Source organism: Oncorhynchus clarkii, chromosome 10 (assembly GCF_045791955.1).
Source record: "Oncorhynchus clarkii lewisi isolate Uvic-CL-2024 chromosome 10, UVic_Ocla_1.0, whole genome shotgun sequence".
Classification (NCBI taxonomy): Eukaryota; Metazoa; Chordata; class Actinopteri; order Salmoniformes; family Salmonidae; genus Oncorhynchus; species Oncorhynchus clarkii.
The window spans coordinates 43,449,661-43,469,463 of record NC_092156.1 but is presented as its reverse complement, the minus strand read 5'-3'; the positions used below and the strand labels follow the sequence as shown (position 1 = coordinate 43,469,463).

The window sequence follows — 19,803 nt, the reverse complement described above, 5'->3', positions numbered from 1 at the left end:
GCCTTTATGGAAGTTTGTAGGCCCAACTACGGGGTAGTAGGCATTATATCGATCCAACTATTTAACATGTCAAATGTGGGCTACATTTCTATTGAAATCCCTGAAACCTGTTAATTAAACAAATTATGGCATATTACTGGTTTGCATTGGAGCCTAGAGACAGTATATCATTCAATATTAGATACAAGAATAAACCAGATAATTTTACTGTGCTTTCTCATGTTGGTAGTGAGAATGATCTAAATAGTATAGGACCTATATGGCCTGGGTTATGATCACAACATTTATTTTTTAATACATGGGTCGTATTTTTTTTAAAACTACACCAGTGAGTCAGGCAGACGCTACATTAGACTACCGAAGACCTAGGATTTTTCATTGTTGCAACGCCGATTACGCTAATAGAAGGAGGCTGGATTGGAGGGCGTGCACGGACGTAACGGATTACGGAGACACAGCAGACGCAAATGGAGAGAGGGAGGAGAATGGATAAGGGATATACGTAACTAGAGCCTCAATTGTAGCAGCGAAAATAATATAGAACACACAGTAGGCTACAGAAAGTAACATCAATATGCGGGACTAGGCTGGATAAAAGAATAGCCTATGGATTAAATAGTCTACCAAATCGGGTTGACCAATTGTATCACCTGCAATCATTCTTTCAACGCTGTGGCCCTTGATACATTGTTTTTATCTTCAAGCAATAATTTTGGAAACATTTTGCGCTACGACGACTCGTCGCCTCTGAGATCCTGCTATTTAAATATAGGCCTACATAAATGTTATAGGATATTTTTTGGGGGGGTGGGGGGGGGGGGGGGGGGGGGGTTTACGATCTGCATCCACTCTTGTGGCAATGTCGAAAACACCGTGATCTTAACTGTGGCTAAACCGGTCGACATACATCATTGTAGTGGAGTTATCTGTGGCTTCCGTAGCTACGGTACTGCCTGTGTTGAGAACTCTTTCCAGCGATGTTCTCACAAATACAAGTAAGTATTTCATAATGGTCAACATTGTAAATCTGTGCACATATAGTTTACTGTATTACTTTGGCTCGCACGGTTCCTCTATTCCGCAGCTGATTAACTTTGCGTGACAACGATAATGGTAACCGTGCGTTGCTGTAATAATAAACTACCGAATGCTTTGGCATGTGTGTTGTGTCTCTAGGACTTCGTGACTGATCCATTGAGCAAGATCCACCCCCTCTATAACCTATTGTATATAGCCTACCTGTACTGTCAGTCTTCAGCACAATTTGGTCATCTACAGATTCCCATGAAGTCTACAGCATGTATCAATCCAACCAGTTTGGTATGAAATGGAACCAAACAAATGTATAAAGTAGCTTTACTTTAGCGATAGTGGATATGGTTTTTGGATTGCAATGAACTACTTCTGGTTTCTGATCTTTGCCTAACGCATAAAATTATTTTCTCCAGGTAAAGGCTAGTCCTGACCAATAGTATTTGATGGCATACTGAGTGACAACCATAATTTGAACAGTCTGATGCTTTACACAGTCATGTTCAACACACATACAGTCCAGTTTCTCAACTGCTGTTGAGTTAGTAACCTACATTTAATCGGTGTTCAGAATGCAATTGAATATGCAATGGCGTCAGTCCAGCTAAACCTTGGGTATGGCAAAGCCTACTTTTACATTTTTGGTCTTGAGCTAGGCTTTATATATATATACACACTAGATGACTGACAGGGGGCACTGTTTTGAAGTCAACGCGCCTCCTTGCCCCCCCCCCCCCCCCCCCCTCCCACACACACACACACACCCCGTTGTAAAGCCTATTTTGAAAGCTATAGAAATGCATTTATTAATGTCTACATTTCTTTTTTTGCCACGGTTATTCTACCTAAAATCATACTTAAGTATATTGTGTGAGCTAAACATACTTTTGGGAAAGTTATGTTACTGTCCCCACTACAACAACATACTTTAAAAACTTGTAATTTTGACAAAAACATTTTTCTATTTCAATACTGTAGAATTCCACTCATTCCTATTATGGAGGACTGATTCTTCTGGGGAGTGCCAATATGGCTGACCGGTGGCATAAAAGCCTCTTATTGCCCAATGCATAGCATCAGCAATCCAGGGTTTATATACAGTGCCTTGCGAAAGTATTCGGCCCCCTTGAACTTTGCGACCTTTTGCCACATTTCAGGCTTCAAACATAAAGATAGAAAACTGTATTTTTTTGTGAAGAATCAACAACAAGTGGGACACAATCATGAAGTGGAACAACATTTATTGGATATTTCAAACTTTTTTAACAAATCAAAAACTGAAAAATTGGGCATGCAAAATTATTCAGCCCCCTTAAGTTAATACTTTGTAGCGCCACCTTTTGCTGCGATTACAGCGGTAAGTCGCTTGGGGTATGTCTCTATCAGTTTTGCACATCGAGAGACTGAAATTTTTTCACATTCCTCCTTGCAAAACAGCTCGAGCTCAGTGAGGTTGGATGGAGAGCATTTGTGAACAGCAGTTTTCAGTTCTTTCCACAGATTCTCGATTGGATTCAGGTCTGGACTTTGACTTGGCCATTCTAACACCTGGATATGTTTATTTTTGAACCATTCCATTGTATCATTGTCTTGTTGGAAGACAAATCTCCGTCCCAGTCTCAGGTCTTTTGCAGACTCCATAGGGTTTCTTCCAGAATGGTCCTGTATTTGGCTCCATCCATCTTCTCATCAATTTTAACCAACTTCCCTGTCCCTGCTGAAGAAAAGCAGGACCAAACCATGATGCTGCCACCACCATGTTTGACAGTGGGGATGGTGTGTTCAGGGTGATGAGCTGTGTTGCTTTTACGCCAAACATAACGTTTTGCATTGTTGCCAAAAAGTTCAATTTTGGTTTCATCTGACCAGAGCACCTTCTTCCACATGTTTGGTGTGTCTCCCAGGTGGCTTGTGGCAAACTTTAAACAACACTTTTTATGGATATCTTTAAGAAATGGCTTTCTTCTTGCCACTCTTCCATAAAGGCCAGATTTGTGCAATATACGACTGATTGTTGTCCTCAGCTGTAGATCTCTGCAGTTCATCCAGAGTGATCATGGGCCTCTTGGCTGTATCTCTGATCAGTCTTCTCCTTGTATGAGCTGAAAGTTTAGAGGGACGGCCAGGTCTTGGTAGATTTGCAGTGGTCTGATACTCCTTCCATTTCAATATTATCGCTTGCACAGTGCTCCTTGGGATGTTTAAAGCTGGGGAAATCTTTTTGTATCCAAATCCGGCTTTAAACTTCTTCACAACAGTATCTCGGACCTGCCTGGTGTGTTCCTTGTTCTTCATGATGCTCTCTGCGCTTTTAACGGACCTCTGAGACTATCACAGTGCAGGTGCATTTATACGGAGACTTGATTACACACAGGTGGATTGTATTTATCATCATTAGTCATTTAGGTCAACATTGGATCATTCAGAGATCCTCACTGAACTTCTGGAGAGAGTTTGCTGCACTGAAAGTAAAGGGGCTGAATAATTTTGCATGCCCAATTTTTCAGTTTTTGATTTGTTAAAAAAGTTTGAAATATCCAATAAATGTCGTTCCACTTCATGATTGTGTCCCACTTGTTGTTGATTCTTCACAAAAAAATACAGTTTTCTATCTTTATGTTTGAAGCCTGAAATGTGGCAAAAGGTCGCAAAGTTCAAGGGGGCCGAATATTTTCGCAAGGCACTGTACATAATTGTACACAACTGACACCCCTGGAATAGTCTCCCAAGGCAATGACCTGTGCAAATTATGGCCATCCAGGACCTGATTGAGATTCCTGATCCAGTATCCCTACACGTTGTAAACATGGTACTGGAACTGACCCTGTATATAGATAGTATGCTTACTTACTTTATCATCTTATTCTTCTTCTTCTTTTTATATCTTGTTTTTTTCTACCTTGTTATTTTTAGTATTACATTGTTATTGATTACTGCATTGTTGGGTTTCTTGCAAGAAAGGTATTTCACTGTACTTGTGCATGTGACTTGAAACTTAAAGGTCTGATGCAGCCGTTTTTATCTCAATGTCAAATCATTTCTGGGTAACAATGAAGTACCTTACTGTGATTGTTTTCTTTTTTTTACCATTTAAAGTTAAAACAAAAATATTCTTAGCTAAGAGCAATTTCTCAAATGAGAATTTTGCTTGGACTGTCTGGGAATTGTTTTGAGTGGGGAGGTGGAAATTGAAAACGAGCTGTTATTGGCAGAGGTTTGGAACTCTTTCTTATTGGTCTATTAACTCATTTATCCCATGGTGACGTCACCGTGGAAGGCCAAAACTCCCTTCCACCAAAACAGGCTGTATATTATTCAGACCCCATCCCTTTTCCACATTTTGTTACGTTACAGCCTTATTCTAAAATGGATTAAATAAAAATGCCTCATCAATCTACACACAATACCCCATAATGACAAAGCAAAAACATGTTTTTAGAAATTTTCGCAAATTTTTAAATAAATACAAAACTTAAATCAAGTTTACATAAGTATTCAAACCCTTTCCAATGAGACTTGAAATTGAGCTCACGTACATACTATTTCCACTCATCATCCTTGAGATGTTTATATAACTTGATTGGAGTCCAACATTTGTAAATTCAATTGATTGGACATGACTTACAGTCGATGTCGGAAGTTTACCTTCGCCTTAGCCAAATACATTTAACCTCAGTTTTTCAAAATTCCTGACATTTAATTATAGTAAAAATTCCCTGTCTTAGGTCAGTTAGGATCACCACTTTATTTTTAGAATGTGAAATGTTAGAATAATAATAGAGAGAATGATTTATTTCAGCTTTTATTTCTTTCATCACATTCCCAGTGGGTCAGAAGTTTACATACACTCAATTAGTATTTGATAGCATTGACTTTAAATTGTTTAGCTTGGGTCAAACATTTCGGATAGCCTTCCACAAGCTTCCCACAATAAATTGGGTGAATTTTGGCCCATTCCTCCTGACAGAGCTGGTGTAACTGAGTCAGGTTTGTAGGTCTCCTTTCTTGCACACACCTTTTCAGTTCTACCCACAACATGTCTATGGGATTGAGGTCAGGGCTTTGTGATGGCCACTCCAATACCTTGACTTTTTTTTAAGCCATTTTACCACAACATTGGAAGTATGCTTTGGGTCATTGTCCATTTGGAAGACCCATTTGCGACCAAGCTTTAACTTCCTGACTGATGTCTTGGCTGATGACAGATGTTTTTGTTTGTCCACCCGCTTCTTGAGGATTGACCACAAGTTCTCAGTGGGATTAAGGTCTGGGGAGTTTCCTGGCCATGGACCCAAAATATCGATGTTTTGTTCCTGAGCCACTTAGTTATCACTTTTACCTTATGGCAAGGTGCTCCATCATGCTGGAAAAGACATTGTTCGTCACCAAACTGTTCCTGGATGGTTGGGAGAAGTTGCTCTCAGATGATGTGTTGGTACCATTCTTTATTCATGGCTGTGTTCTTAGGCAAAATTGTGAGTGGCTTCTTTGCTGCCCTTCTTGACACCAGGCCATCCTCCAAAAGTCTTCGCCTCACTGTACGTGCAGATGCACTCACACCTGCCTGCTGCCATTCCTGAGTAAGCTCTGTACTGGTGGTGACCCGATCCCGCAGCTGAATCAACTTTAGGAGACAGTCCTTTCTTGGGCGCCCTGAAGCTTTCTTCACAACAATTGAACTGATCTCCTTGAAGTTCTTTATGATCCGATAAATGGTTGATTTAGGTGCAATCTTACTGGCAGCAATATCCTTGCCTGTGAAGCCCTTTTTATGCAAAGCAATGATGACGGCACGTGTTTCCTTGCAGGTAACCATGGTTGACAGAGGAAGAACAATGATTCTAAGCACCTTTAGAAGCATCCAGTCTGTTATTCAAACTCAATCAGCATGACAGTGATCTCCAGCATTTTCCTCGTTAACACTCACACCTGTGTTAACTGTGTTAACGAGAGAATCACTGACATGATGTCAGCTGGTCCTTTTGTGGCAGGGCTGAAATGCCGTGGAAATGTTTTTGGGGGATTCAGTTCATTTGCATGGGAAATAGGGACTTTGCAATTAATCTGATCACTCTTCATAACATTCTGGAGTATATGCAAATTGCCATCATACAAACTGAGGCAGCAGACTTTGTGAAAATTCATATTTGTGTCATTCTCAAAAATATGCCCACAACTGTATGTAAACTTACAACTTCAACTGTATATAGACACACCTATATAAGGTTCCTCAGTTGACAGTGTATGTCAGAGTCAAGTCATGAGGTCGAAGGAATTGTCTGTAGCGCTTCGAAACAGGATTGTGACGAGGTACAGATCTGGGGAAGGGTACCAAAAAATTTCTTCAGCATTGAAGGTCCCCAAGAACACAGTGGCCTCCATCATTCTTAAATGGAAGAAGTTTGGAACCACCAAGACTCTTCCTAAAGCTGGCTGCCCGGCCAAACTGAGCAATCTGGGGAGAAGGGTCTTGGTCAGGGAGGTAACCAAGAACCCGATGGTCCCTCTGACAGAGCTCCAGAGTTCCTCTGTGGAGGAGAAAACCTTCCAGAAGGCCAACCATCTCTGCAGCACTCCACCAATCAGGCCTTTATGGTAGAGTGGCCAGACGGAACACACTCCTCAGTAAAAGACACATGCCAGCCTGCTTGGAGTTTGCCAAAAGGCACGTAAAGGACTCTCAGACCATTAGAAACAAGATTCTCTGGTCTGATGAAATCAAGATTGAACTCTTTGGCCTCAATGCCAAGTGTCACATCTGGAGGAAACCTAGCACCATTGGGCGGTGCACAATCGTCCCAGCGTCGTCTGGGTTTGGCCGGTGTAGACCGTCATTGTAAATAAGAATTTGTACTAAACTGACTTGCCTAGTTAAATAAAGGCTACATTTAAAAATCCCAACGGTGAAGCATGGTGGCAGCATCATGCTGTGGGGATGTTTTTCAGTGGCAGGGACTGGGAGACTAGTCAGAATCGAGGGAAAGATGAACTGAGCAAAATGAAAACCTGCTCCAGAGCACTCAGAAAATCACATTGTAGGATTTTTAATGAATTTATTTGCAAATTATGGTGGAAAATAAGTATTTGGTCACCTACAAACAAGCAAGATTTCTGGCTCTCACAGACCTGTAACTTCTTCTTTAAGAGGCTCCTCTGTCCTCCACTCGTTACCTGTATTAATGGCACCTGTTTGAACTTGTTATCAGTATAAAATACACCTGTCCACAACCTCAAACAGTCACACTCCAAATTCCATTTTGGCCAAGACCAAAGAGCTGTCAAAGGATACCAGAAACAAAATTGTAGACCTGCACCAGGCTGGGAAGACTGAACCTGCAATAGGTAAGCAGCCTGATTTGAAGAAATCAACTGTGGGAGCAATTGTCTTCCATTTATTAGGAAATAAACAAAATACCAGCAACAGAGTGTGAAAACCTTGTGAAGACTTACAGAAAACATTTGACCTCTGTCATTGCCAACAAAGGGTATATAACAAAGTATTGAGATAAACTTTTGTTATTGACCAAATACTTATTTTCCACCATAATTTGCAAATAAATTCATTAAAAATCCTACAATGTGATTTTCTGGATTTTTTTTCTCATTGTGTCTGTCATAGTTGAAGTGTACCTATGATGAAAATTACAGGCCTCTCTCATCTTTTTAAGTGGGAGAACTTGCACAATTGGTGGCTGACTAAATACTTTTTTGCCCCACTGTAAATGGTATCATAGATCTTTCAGAATACAACTGTATGCGTGAGATTGAGATAACGAGCAGCACAAGTTCCAGTGCTTTTGGCAATCATGATTTCGCAGGTGATAGCATCTTTCGAATTTTGGAAGGGGAGGGAACAATTGGCCCATAGACTTGTCTGTAACTTACAAAGAGAGAGGGTGGAGCTCTTCGTTCCGAATCCTCGTTCTATTTCTTATCTTTACACGTATGGACCCAGAACTTAATCGAGCATCTGACCAATTACACATTACTTTAGTTCTGAGTTAACAGAGATTAAAGAAGCAATAATCCCATTTTGCAATTAACCTTTCACCAGTCTGAGATAAGTGGGCAAGGCCCACTTCTGCTGTCCTCAATGTCTCCACAGTGTGGCGCATGCAAAGCTTTCATGAACTTTAGATATGTCATACTCCTCAGTCCTCACTTACACAGAACAGTTGTGCTGTAATAGTTCTTACTCTGAGATAAGGAACATTTACATACAGTTCCAGTCAACAGTATGGACACACCTACTCATTCAAGGGGTTTTCTTTATTTGTACTATGTTCTACGTTGTAGAATAATAGTGATGACATCAAAACAATGAAATAACACAAATGGAATCATGTGGTAACCAAAAAAGTGTTAAACAAATCAAAATACATTTTATATTCTTCAAAGTAGCCACCCTTTGCCTTCATGACAGCTTTGCACACTCTTGGCATTCTCTCAAGCAGCTTCGCATGGAATGCTTTTCCAACAGACTTGAAGGAGTTCCCACATATACTGAGCACTTGTTGGCTGCTTTTCCTTCACTCTGAGGTCCAACTCATCCCAAACCATCTTAATTGGTTTGAGGTCGGGTGATTGTGGAGGCCAGGTCATCTGATGCAGCACCATCACTCTCCTTGTATCACTCTCCTTGTACACAGCCTGGAGGTGTGTTTTGGGTCATTGTCCTGTTGAAAAACAAATGATAGTCCCACTAAGCACAAGCCAGATGGGATTGCGTATCGCTGCAGAATGCTGTGGTAGCCATGCTGATTAAGTGTGCCTTGAATTCTAAATAAATCACTGACTGTGTCACCAGCAAAGCGCCTCCACACCATCACACCTCCTCCTCCATGCTTCACAGTGGGAACCACACATGTGGAGATCATCTGTTCACCTACTCTGCGTTTCACAAAGACACGGCAGATGGAACCAAAAATCTAATATTTGGACTCATCAGACCAGATTCTTCAAAGTAGCCACCCTTTGCCTTGATGACACATTTGCACACTCTTGGCATTCTCTCTACCAGCTTCATGAGGTAGTCACCTGGAATACATTTCAATTAACAGGTGTGCCTTGTTAAAAGTTAATCTGTGGAATTTCTTTCCTTCTTAATGCGTTTGAGCCAATCAGCTGTGTTGTGAAAAGATAGGGGTGGTATACAGAATATAGCCCTATTTTGTAAAATACCAACTCCATATTATGTCAAGAAGTGCTCAAATAAGCAAAGAGAAACGAAAGTCCATCACTACTTTAATACATGAAGGTCAGTCAACCCGGAAAAGTTCAAGAATTTTGAATGTTTCTTCAAGTGCAGTCGCAAAAACCATCAAATGCTATGATGAAACTGGCTCTCATGAGGACCGCCACAGGAAAGGAAGACCCAGAGTTACCTCTGCAGCAGAGGACAAATTCATTAGAGTTACCAGCCTCAGAAATTGCAGCCCAAATAAATGCTTCACAGAGTTCAAGTAACATACACAAATCACAACAGGCCTTCATGGTTGAATTGCTGCAAAGAAACCACTACTAAAGGACACCAATAAGAGTAAGAGACTTGCTTGGGCCAAGAAACACGAGCAATGGACATTAGACCAGTGGAAATCTGTCCTTTGGTCTGACGAGTCCAAATGTGGAATTTTTGGTTCCATCTTCCGTGTCTTTGTGAAACGCAGAGTAGGTGAACGGATGATCTCCACATGTGAAGTTCCCACTGTGAAGCATGGAAGAGGAGGTGTGATGGTGGTGTGGGGGTGCTTTGCTGGTGACACTGTCAGTGATTTATTTAGAATTTAAGGCGCACTTAACCAGCATGGCTACCACAGCATTCTGCAGCGATACGCCATCCCATCTGGTTTGCATTAAGTGGGACTATCATTTGTTTTTCAACAGGACAATGACCCAAAACACACCTCCAGGCTGTGTAAAGGCTATTTGACCAAGAAGGAGAGTGATGGAGTGCTGCATCAGATGACCTGGCCTCCACAATCACCTGACAACCCAATTGAGATGGTTTGGGATGAGTTGGACCTCAGAGTGAAGGACAAGCAGCCAACAAGTGCTCAGTATATATGGGAACTCCTTCAAGTCTGTTGGAAAAGCATTCAGTGTATTGCTGGTTGAGAGAATGCCAAGAGTGTGCAAAGCTGTCATGAAGGCAAAAGGCAACTTTGAAGAATAAATGTATTTTGATTTGTTTAACACTTTTTTGGTTACTACATGATTCCATATGTGTTATTTCATAGTTCTGATGTCTTCACTATTATTCTACAATGTAGAAAATGTTAAAAATAAAGAAAAACTCTTGAATGAGTAGGTGTGTCCAAACCTTTGACTGGTACTGTATATAGTTAACTAAAAAACTAATACCAGACAAAGGAAGTAGAGACATAAGGGTATTTTGATGATGCTGTTGGCATTGTTTGAAGTGTCAACTGTCAAGATAGGTTTACTGTGCTCAGAGCTCACAATGGTCATTCAAAGCCTTTTAAACCCTTTTATAATGCACTAGATGAGCTATAATCATGCAGAACTTGGAGTTAGTAAACAGATGACGCTATGTAGTAACTGTTTTAGACTTGTTATTTGTCTGTCGGGTAAACTGGAAAGTTTTAAAGCTTCACTTTAGATTAAACTATTGTGATGCGTGTGAACAGTAGTTATGGCACTGTGTCATATCCCAAAGACAAGTATTTTTTTTTAACTTCAAATATGAAAATGTTATACTTATGCATGTAAATCAGAGATATTTTATCATTATATTTTACCCAGTAATTTTACCCATTTTGTCATTTTATCCCCTAACATTTCTTCCAATATTTGATTTTCCCCCTTCTCTCAAAACTTTGTGAATTATCACCCAATTTAAGTGTGTGTGTGTGTGTGTGTGTGTGTGTGTGTGTGTGTGTGTGTGAGAGAGAGGCAGAATTGCAGTTACTCTATCTGTCCTTCAAGCTTTCCTGTGACTTTGACCTTTGGAATGTGTCAGAGGGTGAGAGTAAGGGGGAGGGGTGGCTGGGTGTAGTGTGCAGAAACATGTGCTTGAGTGCTTGTATGGTAATGAGAAAAGGCTACTGCAATGAGCTAAATTGTGCCTGTGAGAAAGTCAAAGCAATGGTTTCGACTTCTGTCTAGCAATTTAAACCAAATGGTGTTGATGAAGAGAACAGGACACAGTGTATGATACAGTCACTCAGTTATACCTTACTATTTGGTTTAGAGATTAGGAGTAGCTTAGTAGTTTTACAAAGCTTTTCACAAATCTCTGTAACTCTCTTTCTCCAACACACACACACACACACACACACACTTTCTTGGCTATACATTTCCATACCCTAATAAGTTTGAAACACCTAGACAGAGTGCTTAAAATACGATTGACCCCTCTATGACAAGGATGAATGCTAGCATCTTCAGGCTTATGTTGGATAAAGCAACCATTTATATAGTGTTGGAGTTAAGATTTCGAAAATATAAAGTCAGAATTGGGAGACCAAGAGTTAATATGTTATGTCCTTGTCCTGTGATACACTCTTCAGGACACATGGATTTTGAACATGAACATAATAAGACATGGCGTGAGGAGAAATCAGTAAATGTTTTGTCTGCCTTCTTAGGTTTCCTAATAATTGGACTGTTCTACCCAGACCATAGCCACAATTCTAAACCAATATAGAGTGAGTGGGGTTACCAGCAGAAGAGACCAATAAGGCTTTCCTGCAGCACAGCACACAGGTAATTGCTTTTTATATGGCCTTTAATCAAATCTGAACCACCAATAATTATGGAAGTAAAATAGCCAGTGATCTAAATATTGCTGTTGTGAAGTTGTATGCTGAAACTATTTTGAAGATATGGTCAAACTGATTGATTTTAAGCACTAAGATAAAGTGTTGGCCTCTCAGCCTGTGGATAAACCTCATAACAGTTTGACAGATCAGAAGGTAAAGTGTTTTTATTTTTTTCCCCCTGCCTTTTGTCATATGCAGCGAACTGTAGTAGCCACTACCCCAGTACTGTGTCACCCTTCTCTGTCATTGAAATATTAGTAGCTACTTCCTATCATGCACAAGACCTCCCATCTCTCCAATCCTGTCTGAAAACCAACATTTGAATTCGACACGTTTTTAGAAGCGTTATAGCGCGTTACCTACGTTGTGTATCCTGTCAACACAAACGCCCGTGGTAATATCGCCGAGGGCAACCAGATACTTGGGGAACTCAAGGTACCTTGAGGGAGTTGGGCTAGTCAGTTTGGTAACTAACTAGCTAGCTTAGCTAGAAGTAAGTTGATGTCACCTGATGAGAAAAGTCAACACATACGAATGGTATGCTAGCTAGCTACTGCCTGGTTAATTTCTTTAGCCCTTAAAGTTGTGATGAACTAACTTTAGCTACCTAGCTGTTAACTAAATGTACGTTTTCCATTCAGCTAAATACCTGAACATCCACACAGATCTTAATAGTTCATATTTGCCCGAAAGGCTAGTTGTCTTGAGGATGTACAAACGCCACAAATGGAACTTCACTTGTTAACACGGCTAACTGTGATACCTAGCTGTAACGTTAGCTAATTGTATAGCCACATTCCTCATAAATTCTAGCAACATAATAGGGATGTGGCATTCATTTTCTTATTATCCTCACTCTTTCCTTTACCTGCTCGGTGGCATTCATTTTCCTATTGTCCTCACTCTTTCCTTTATCTGCTCAACCTGCCTCCTTCACAATCTCACGAATGGCTTTGCCCGGCTTCAAGTGCATTCAAATAGCTAGCAAAGGCATTGCTGCTAACACCTTTAGCTTGCTACCTAGCTAACTAGGGGGGCGGGGGGTGAAGACCTCCCGGCATTTGTCAGATCATTTACATGTCTGTTTTGGCACTTCAAGTCTAAGACATGTTAATTTGTGAAGACTGGAAAGTATTTTTATCTGTGGCTAGGGATCATCATTATCAGACAATGTTAATTATAGAATTTTATCACAGATGATGGGGAATTAATACAAATAAATAGTCATCCATGCCAAATGTGGGAGCTACAACAGCCGTACAATCTTTACACTGTAGTAGGGTGGACATGTTATGTAAAGGCGTAAAGATTACCGGCCAGAGTGTACAGCGTTTGAGAAGCATTGGGCCACTGGACCAAAAGAAGTACTATGTTCCACATTTCACCACCTGCTGAGTTGTGGAAAGGAAAGGAGGAGTCGGGGTAAACCCAGTGGCCTACAGTCTAGAGTTCAGACAGAAATTCCCTGTTTTACACAATCCCTGTCTGTGTGCTGTCATAATCCCAGAATCTCTGTATTTGAAGTTACATTTTTACATTGCATTTTGAAAGTGTTCAGATGATTAAGTGAATTGTACAATCGCCCTTGCAAAAGTGTCAGCATTCAATAGAACACAGAACTCTGATGCTGTTCTGGTGGGACATAATGGAGAGTGTTGTCCATCTCCTTACTGGGAATTCCTTATGTGGGTTTCATTAAGGGATTGCTGCTCTTCTGCTGTGGATTAATTACCCTAATCTGGAGAGGGCAGAGTAGGTTGGAGCTGAGATTATGGTCTCTCTCACAGCCCGTAGCATTTTAGCACTCACTTTAGCACAAACATACAGTACTTACGCACGCACAAACACACTCTCTCACTCGCCCTTCACTCCCCATTCTCTGTCTCTTCAAAATATCCCATTATGTCAGATTATTCTTTGCTGGTTTGCTGCAGCCATTTTTCTTATAGGCTACTTGTTGTTGCTGTGCGGTATATTTATTAGGCAATAGGCACACACACTGCAAGCTCCAGTAGGCCTACATTTTTTTGTTTATGTGTTTAATAAGGGAAAAGGACACGCATAGCGTGTGCAAACATCATGTTCAGTCTATGCAGTTCTCCGTTGAAGGCTTGACAGTCGACCCAAAGGAGTGTTCGTCGTGACTTGTCAGTTGTCAAGCTAGTGATATAATTCAGCGGCAGTTTTGATTATCTTAATGTTTATTTTTTTAACTAGGCAAGTCAGTTAAGAACAAATTCTTATTTACAATGACTGCCTAGGAACAGTGGGTTAACTGCCTCGTTCAGGGGCAGAACAACAGATTTTGACCTTGTCAGCTCGGGGATTCAATCTAGCAACCTTTACGGTTACTGGCCCAATGCTCTAACCACTAGGCTACCTGCCAGGATTGATGATTGTCCTGGTTGTCTGGATGGGTCTATTGATACTAAAATGTAATGAAAGGGTGGCACATTAGAAGTGGGTGTGTGACAGTCTAATACATCTGTCTCACTTTTTTTCCCTCCCTCCCCCTCCCATCGCTCTCCCTCCATCTGCAGTGACCATGTCTTCCAGGGAGCGTCGGTCAGACCTGTACATCAAGGCAGAGCCCAGCAGTCCAGAGGGAGGTGGTGGGGGCCGGGCCAGCCCAGGGGGAGCCTCCTCAGACTCCTCCCAGAGTGGTGGAGGTGGAAATAGAATAGACGGGGTTGGGCACTACTCACCCCATCTGTACACCCCAGCCCTGCGCTGCCACTTCAAGGAGGAGGGTGGGGATGGGGCAGAGGAGGGATCCACAGGTAGCGGAGGAGGGCGGTGCAAGTATGCCCTGAGCACGCTACCTAAGAGACTGTGTTTAGTGTGTGGAGACGTAGCCTCTGGCTACCACTACGGTGTAGCCTCGTGTGAAGCCTGCAAGGCCTTCTTCAAGAGAACCATCCAGGGTAAGGATGCTTGTGGGGGTGAAGTTGAGTGTGTGACAGTATGAGGATTGAAATGGGGTAGACCTTGATTGCTTTGACAAAAGTCTCATATCGCTGTTTTTTTTCTTCCTTCTCATCTCTCCGTCCTTCTTTCCACCAACTTGCCTTACCTAAGGTAACATTGAATATAGCTGTCCGGCGTCAAACGAATGTGAGATCACCAAGAGGCGCAGAAAGGCTTGCCAGGCGTGCCGCTTCACCAAGTGCCTCAAAGTGGGCATGCTAAAAGAGGGTGAGCATATGATCCAAAGCCCTTATTGGACCGGTCTGGTCTGGTCTGGTCTGGAGGCACTGTTTGATGCCTTGTGACAAGTAGTTATTTGATTAAGAGCTGCCTCTTTATCTCCTTCTCCAAGCAAAGGGAACTTCGTTGTCTCTCTTTCCCTCTCCCCTACTCTCTTTATCACGCTCTCTTCATTGTCGCGGTGTTGTGTGTCGCAGGAGTCCGTCTGGACCGAGTCAGAGGAGGGAGGCAGAAGTATAAAATACGTCCAGAGGTGGAGAGCGCGACCTATCAGAGTGCCGCTTTACCGCTTAGGAAGGAAGGGGAGAAAGGTAAGGAAGAGACTGAGAAGACCGTGTCAGGTTCTGTCTTGAAAGAACACAACTGTGGGCCTCCAGAGTGGCACTAGAGATTCTGGGTTCAAGTCAAAGCTCTGTTGCAGCCGTCCGTGACCGGGGGACCCAGGGGGTGGCCCACAATTGGCCCAGCATCGTCCGGGTTAGGGGAGGGTTTGGCCGGCAGGGATGTCCTTGTCCCATCACACACTAGTCACTCCTGTGTTGGGCCGGGTGTAGTGCACGCTGACACGGTTGCCAGGTGTTTGGTGTTTCCTCTGACACATTGGTGTGGCTGGCTTCCTTGTTAAGTGGGCATTGTGTCAAGAAGCAGTGTGTCTTGGTTGGGTTCTGTTTCGGAAGATGCACAGCTATTGACCTTCGCCTCTCCCGAGTCTGTACGGGAGTTGCAGCAATGAGTCAAGACTGTAACTATAAATTGGATGTCACAAAATTGGGGAGAAAAAGGGGTAAAATGAAAAAGAAAGAACACAACTGTGCAGGCAAGTTTTCTAAAGAGCCCTCATTTCCCAACAAAACCATTATATTAACATAATATCTTTTGTTTTATGGTAAATGTAACAGCTGTTGTGCCATAATGCTTGCTTTCTGTGTGTGTGTGACCCAGGATCCTCCAGCATCATTGTGTCCCACCTCCTGGTGGCAGAGCCAGAGAAACTGTTTGCCATGCCTGATCCCCTGCAGCCTGATACGGCTCAGCGCACACTCACCACCCTCTGTGACCTCGCCGACCGCGAACTGGTCGTCATCATCGGCTGGGCCAAACACATCCCCGGTAAAGGGGGTAGGGAAGAGGGGTGGGTGGGGGAGGGAGATTGGCATGGGAAGAGAATGGAGGAGTGTATAGGAATGTAGTATGGGTCTACGGTGAAATAAGTTGGTTGGAACTAGCCCTCAGCACTTATCAGTAGCCCTGCAGTGGTTCACTATGTCTTATTCAGGGACTAGAATGCAGTCTCTTTGTATCAGCTGTCTGCCTAGTGATTGAGCAGTCAGTCTGCTCTAACCTTAACCCTCCCTCCCCTTCATGTGTCCACCCTTGCAGGCTTCCTGTCGCTGTCCCTGGCAGACCAGATGTCGGTGCTGCAGTCGGTGTGGCTGGAGGTGCTGGTGCTGGGTGTGGCCTTCCGCTCCCTGGGCTGTGAGGATGAGGTAGTGTTCGCTGAGGACTTTGTCCTTGACGAGGAGATGTCTCGCGTGGCTGGACTGACAGAGCTCAACGCAGCCGTCAGCCAGCTGGCCCGCCGCTTCCGCTCCCTGCAGCTGGACCGGGAGGAGTTTGTCATGCTCAAAGCCATCGCACTCACCAACTCAGGTAAACTAGCTATACAAAGTATAATCATAGAATATCCATCCAATCAGCATTATGTGGAGTGACATAACATGAAAATGTGATGAAAGCAGTAGGTGAGACTGAAATATCGAACCCTCCATATGCACAATAAGTTACTAACATTCTTTATTGGAAGCACTACTCTACTTCAGTTTCATTTAGCAGATTGGTCCAAACAGTTTATTTCAGAGAAAATTACACCCCAAAAAAATCAGCGCAGACAGATTAGTAAAGATTTGTCTCAGTCCCATTCTCTGAGGAGATTGTTGAAGTGCATATAACTCCAGCCCTGAGGGACTGACAGACGATTACTGTAAACAGCAAATTCACCCCCACGGTCTGCTTAGCGTACAAAGGCACTATTTATTTTATATTTGTCACGTTAGGGACCATTGCGTCCTATTACTTAATCACCTACGTTTACTGCCATACACAATCTTACAAAACCCTCTGTCCAAAAGACAAAAGGAAGCGTTTAGAAATACACGCTGACCATGCTCCCCCTCTCCCCTGCCAGACTCTGTGTACATAGAGGACATAGAGGCGGTGCAGAAGCTGAGGGACCTCCTTCACCAGACCCTGTTGGAGCTAGAGTGCCAGCGACGCCCCGAGGACCCCCAGCGGGCGGGGCGTCTCCTCCTCACCCTCCCCCTTCTCCGCCAGACAGCTGGTCGCGCCCTCACCACCTTCTACAGCATCAAGACCCGAGGCGGCGTGCCCATGCACAAACTCTTCCTAGAGATGCTGGAAGCCATGATGGACTCGCCCTAGAGAGAAGAGAGGAAAGCCAAGGAAAGAGGATGCAAGGGCATGAGAGACAGGGAATCTGCAAAGAATGAATGACTGGCTGGTGTGATTGGAGAAGTTTTTATTCGATTTTAATAATGAAGAATGTGGAGATTGTCTCTGGATTGTTTTTTTTTTTTTTTTCATCGACCTCTTCAGAGATTCAAGTGTGTTTAAAAACAGAGAGAACCCATGTACATGTATTAGATGCCCTCTGTGGAGGTTGATGGTGGAATATAACGCCAAACTTTGTTGAAAGACTCCAAGACTCGGTCAGTTCAAATATGGGAATAAACTACATCCAAATCAATCTGAATGACAGAATCATATTAGATGCCCACTATCCCTAACCTTCAGATGATAAACTACTGAAGGACTGCAGTGAGATATCTAAGACCAGACTGTAACCTTGTGGCTAAGACTTTATTGCGAACGATGCAATTACCTCCCTCCACACAAAAGCCATACTAAAATACCAGACAAAGAAATAGCCATTGACAATGACTGCAGTATGGGGTCAGACCGACATGCACCCATAAGAGTATTTGTAGGTTTCTTTACATACACAGTCTTACAATGCATTCATATGAATTACTTGCAATGTGTTTTTAAGCAATACTTTACATACAATTAATTGCAAGAAAAATAATAGTTGTGACTCGTATGGCAATGACTGGCTATACATATAGGCTTAGGTGGCCAGGTGGGTGTGGAAAAACTGCTTTATAAAAGGCTGTGCAATTGATTATTAGTCTAAGAAAATAAGAGTATTATGATTGTCAACAAAATGTTGACGTGTCTCTTTACTTGGAAGTTGTTAGATTTTATTTATACTGTAAGTAGACTCAATAGGTACACAAAAAATGGAATACTGCTCAAGTAGTTGTGTGCGAGACAGAAGGGAAGGTTTACTGCAGTGTTGGCACCACATTGAAGCAATGAAGGTGCAGCAAAATCGGGGGGGGGGGGGGGGGGGGGGGGGGGAGCGACAGTTCTACTTTTTGGAATAATTGATTCTCCAGATCTCTTCGCTAGTCCTCTCCAACCCGTCTGATTCAGATGGAATGTGCTGCTTAAAACCGTTAGTTTGATTAACTGAATTGGCCATTATGAGTGATCAAATTGACTTGGGACTAAAATTAGGAATTTAAACGGTTATATTTTCATTGTTGTGCCAGCGGAACAGATTGCTGCTGCTCTTGCAGCCGCTGAAAGACTGTTGTTTTGACCTGAAGGTCCTCGTACTCGTATATTCAGCCTCATATGGGAAGCTCCAGCCCAGTCTGACAGATACCATAGTTTTAATCCTTTTCAAACCCACTGAGCACACACTGGTTGAATCAATGTGGCTTCCACGTAATTTCAACGAAACTACATTGAACCAACGTGGAATAGACGTATTACTAGAAATAACTGAAAACCGTTATGAATGTGTGTTTTCACTGTTAAAGAAAATGTTTGAACATGCCAATGAGAGCTGAAGTCTGTAAATGTAGGAGACGGTCCCTGACATGAAGGATGGAATAGATTAGACTGGTTGCCACTGTTAATTGAAATTCATGCTTGAGTATCTGGATTTTCCAACGTAGTTTTTTCTTTCTTGGATTTTAAGGCTATCTCGCATTTAAATTGTTACACTTGGCCTCAGGTTTGGTACTGAAATAAAGCAATCCATTGAGAATGTTGTGACTTATGTTTTTCAAATGGATTTTAGTATGATTTTTTTTCTTCTGACAATGCTTTGAATCTGTGAAGAAAACCATTGTCCTTTAGGAATTGTTACACCATTACTGAATTGACATACTCCCCTCTTAAGTATCTCACCTACATTATTTGTCAGAGATTCTGCAGACTGTTCACTCTCCCAAACAAATGTTCTAGGTTTATAATGTACCCATTAATTTCTGTTCTTCATGGCTGTGGATGTTTGCATTTGACGTTTTGATTTGTGACTATTTTAATTCTGTTTTTTTTCTGTTTTTTTTCTTCAATTTAACAGTAGCATTAGGTGCCAATTGGCTCAACTCTGTTCTATATCTTGCGATCTGATTTGTTCTTTGTTCAATCATTATTTTGTCATTTTGTTTCTCAAAGGCGACTTGGAATTTTTGAAAATGTGTAAACAAACATGGATGCCTGGGTCCAGTTTAAGAAAGTTGTAAAACAAAATATCTAAATGTTTGTGTCAATAATAACTAATATAAAAATACAAAGGTAGTGTTTTCAGAAGGATACACATTATGTAATGTCACTTTGTCTGTCATATATAGGTACGGTTCGGGAGGCATTTTGTCTGTCATATATAGGTATGGTTCGGGAGGCATTTTGT

The 19,803-nt window shown here is 42.2% G+C and overlaps 1 protein-coding gene across 4 annotated transcripts; it reads left to right on the top strand.

Moving 5' to 3' along the window:
- The first annotated feature begins 484 nt into the window (after window positions 1-484).
- On the top strand, window positions 485-18,693 carry LOC139418525 (steroid hormone receptor ERR1-like). 4 transcript variants are annotated; one of them, XM_071168067.1, is made up of 8 exons: window positions 852-995; window positions 11,640-11,757; window positions 14,354-14,737; window positions 14,892-15,008; window positions 15,218-15,331; window positions 15,963-16,130; window positions 16,401-16,670; window positions 17,206-18,693. In XM_071168067.1, the coding sequence occupies exons 3-8, from the start codon at window positions 14,359-14,361 to the stop codon at window positions 17,457-17,459; spliced, it is 1,302 nt and encodes a 433-aa protein (XP_071024168.1). In that variant the 5' UTR covers window positions 852-995; window positions 11,640-11,757; window positions 14,354-14,358; the 3' UTR covers window positions 17,460-18,693. The 4 variants fall into 4 exon arrangements, with proteins under 4 accessions (XP_071024167.1, XP_071024168.1, XP_071024169.1 ...); XM_071168066.1 differs by lacking the exon at window positions 11,640-11,757 and having other exon boundaries at window positions 485-995; XM_071168068.1 differs by lacking the exons at window positions 852-995; window positions 11,640-11,757 and adding an exon at window positions 12,104-12,248.
- The last annotated feature ends 1,110 nt before the right edge of the window (window positions 18,694-19,803 follow it).

What these genes read in the sequence shown, in the direction of transcription:
- LOC139418525 (XM_071168066.1), top strand. An exon ending in AGTGGGCATGCTAAAAGAGG is followed by an intron (nt 15,009 to 15,217) that starts GTGAGCATATGA and finishes TGTGTGTCGCAG; the next exon opens with GAGTCCGTCTGGACCGAGTC. An exon ending in TAGGAAGGAAGGGGAGAAAG is followed by an intron (nt 15,332 to 15,962) that starts GTAAGGAAGAGA and finishes TGTGTGACCCAG; the next exon opens with GATCCTCCAGCATCATTGTG.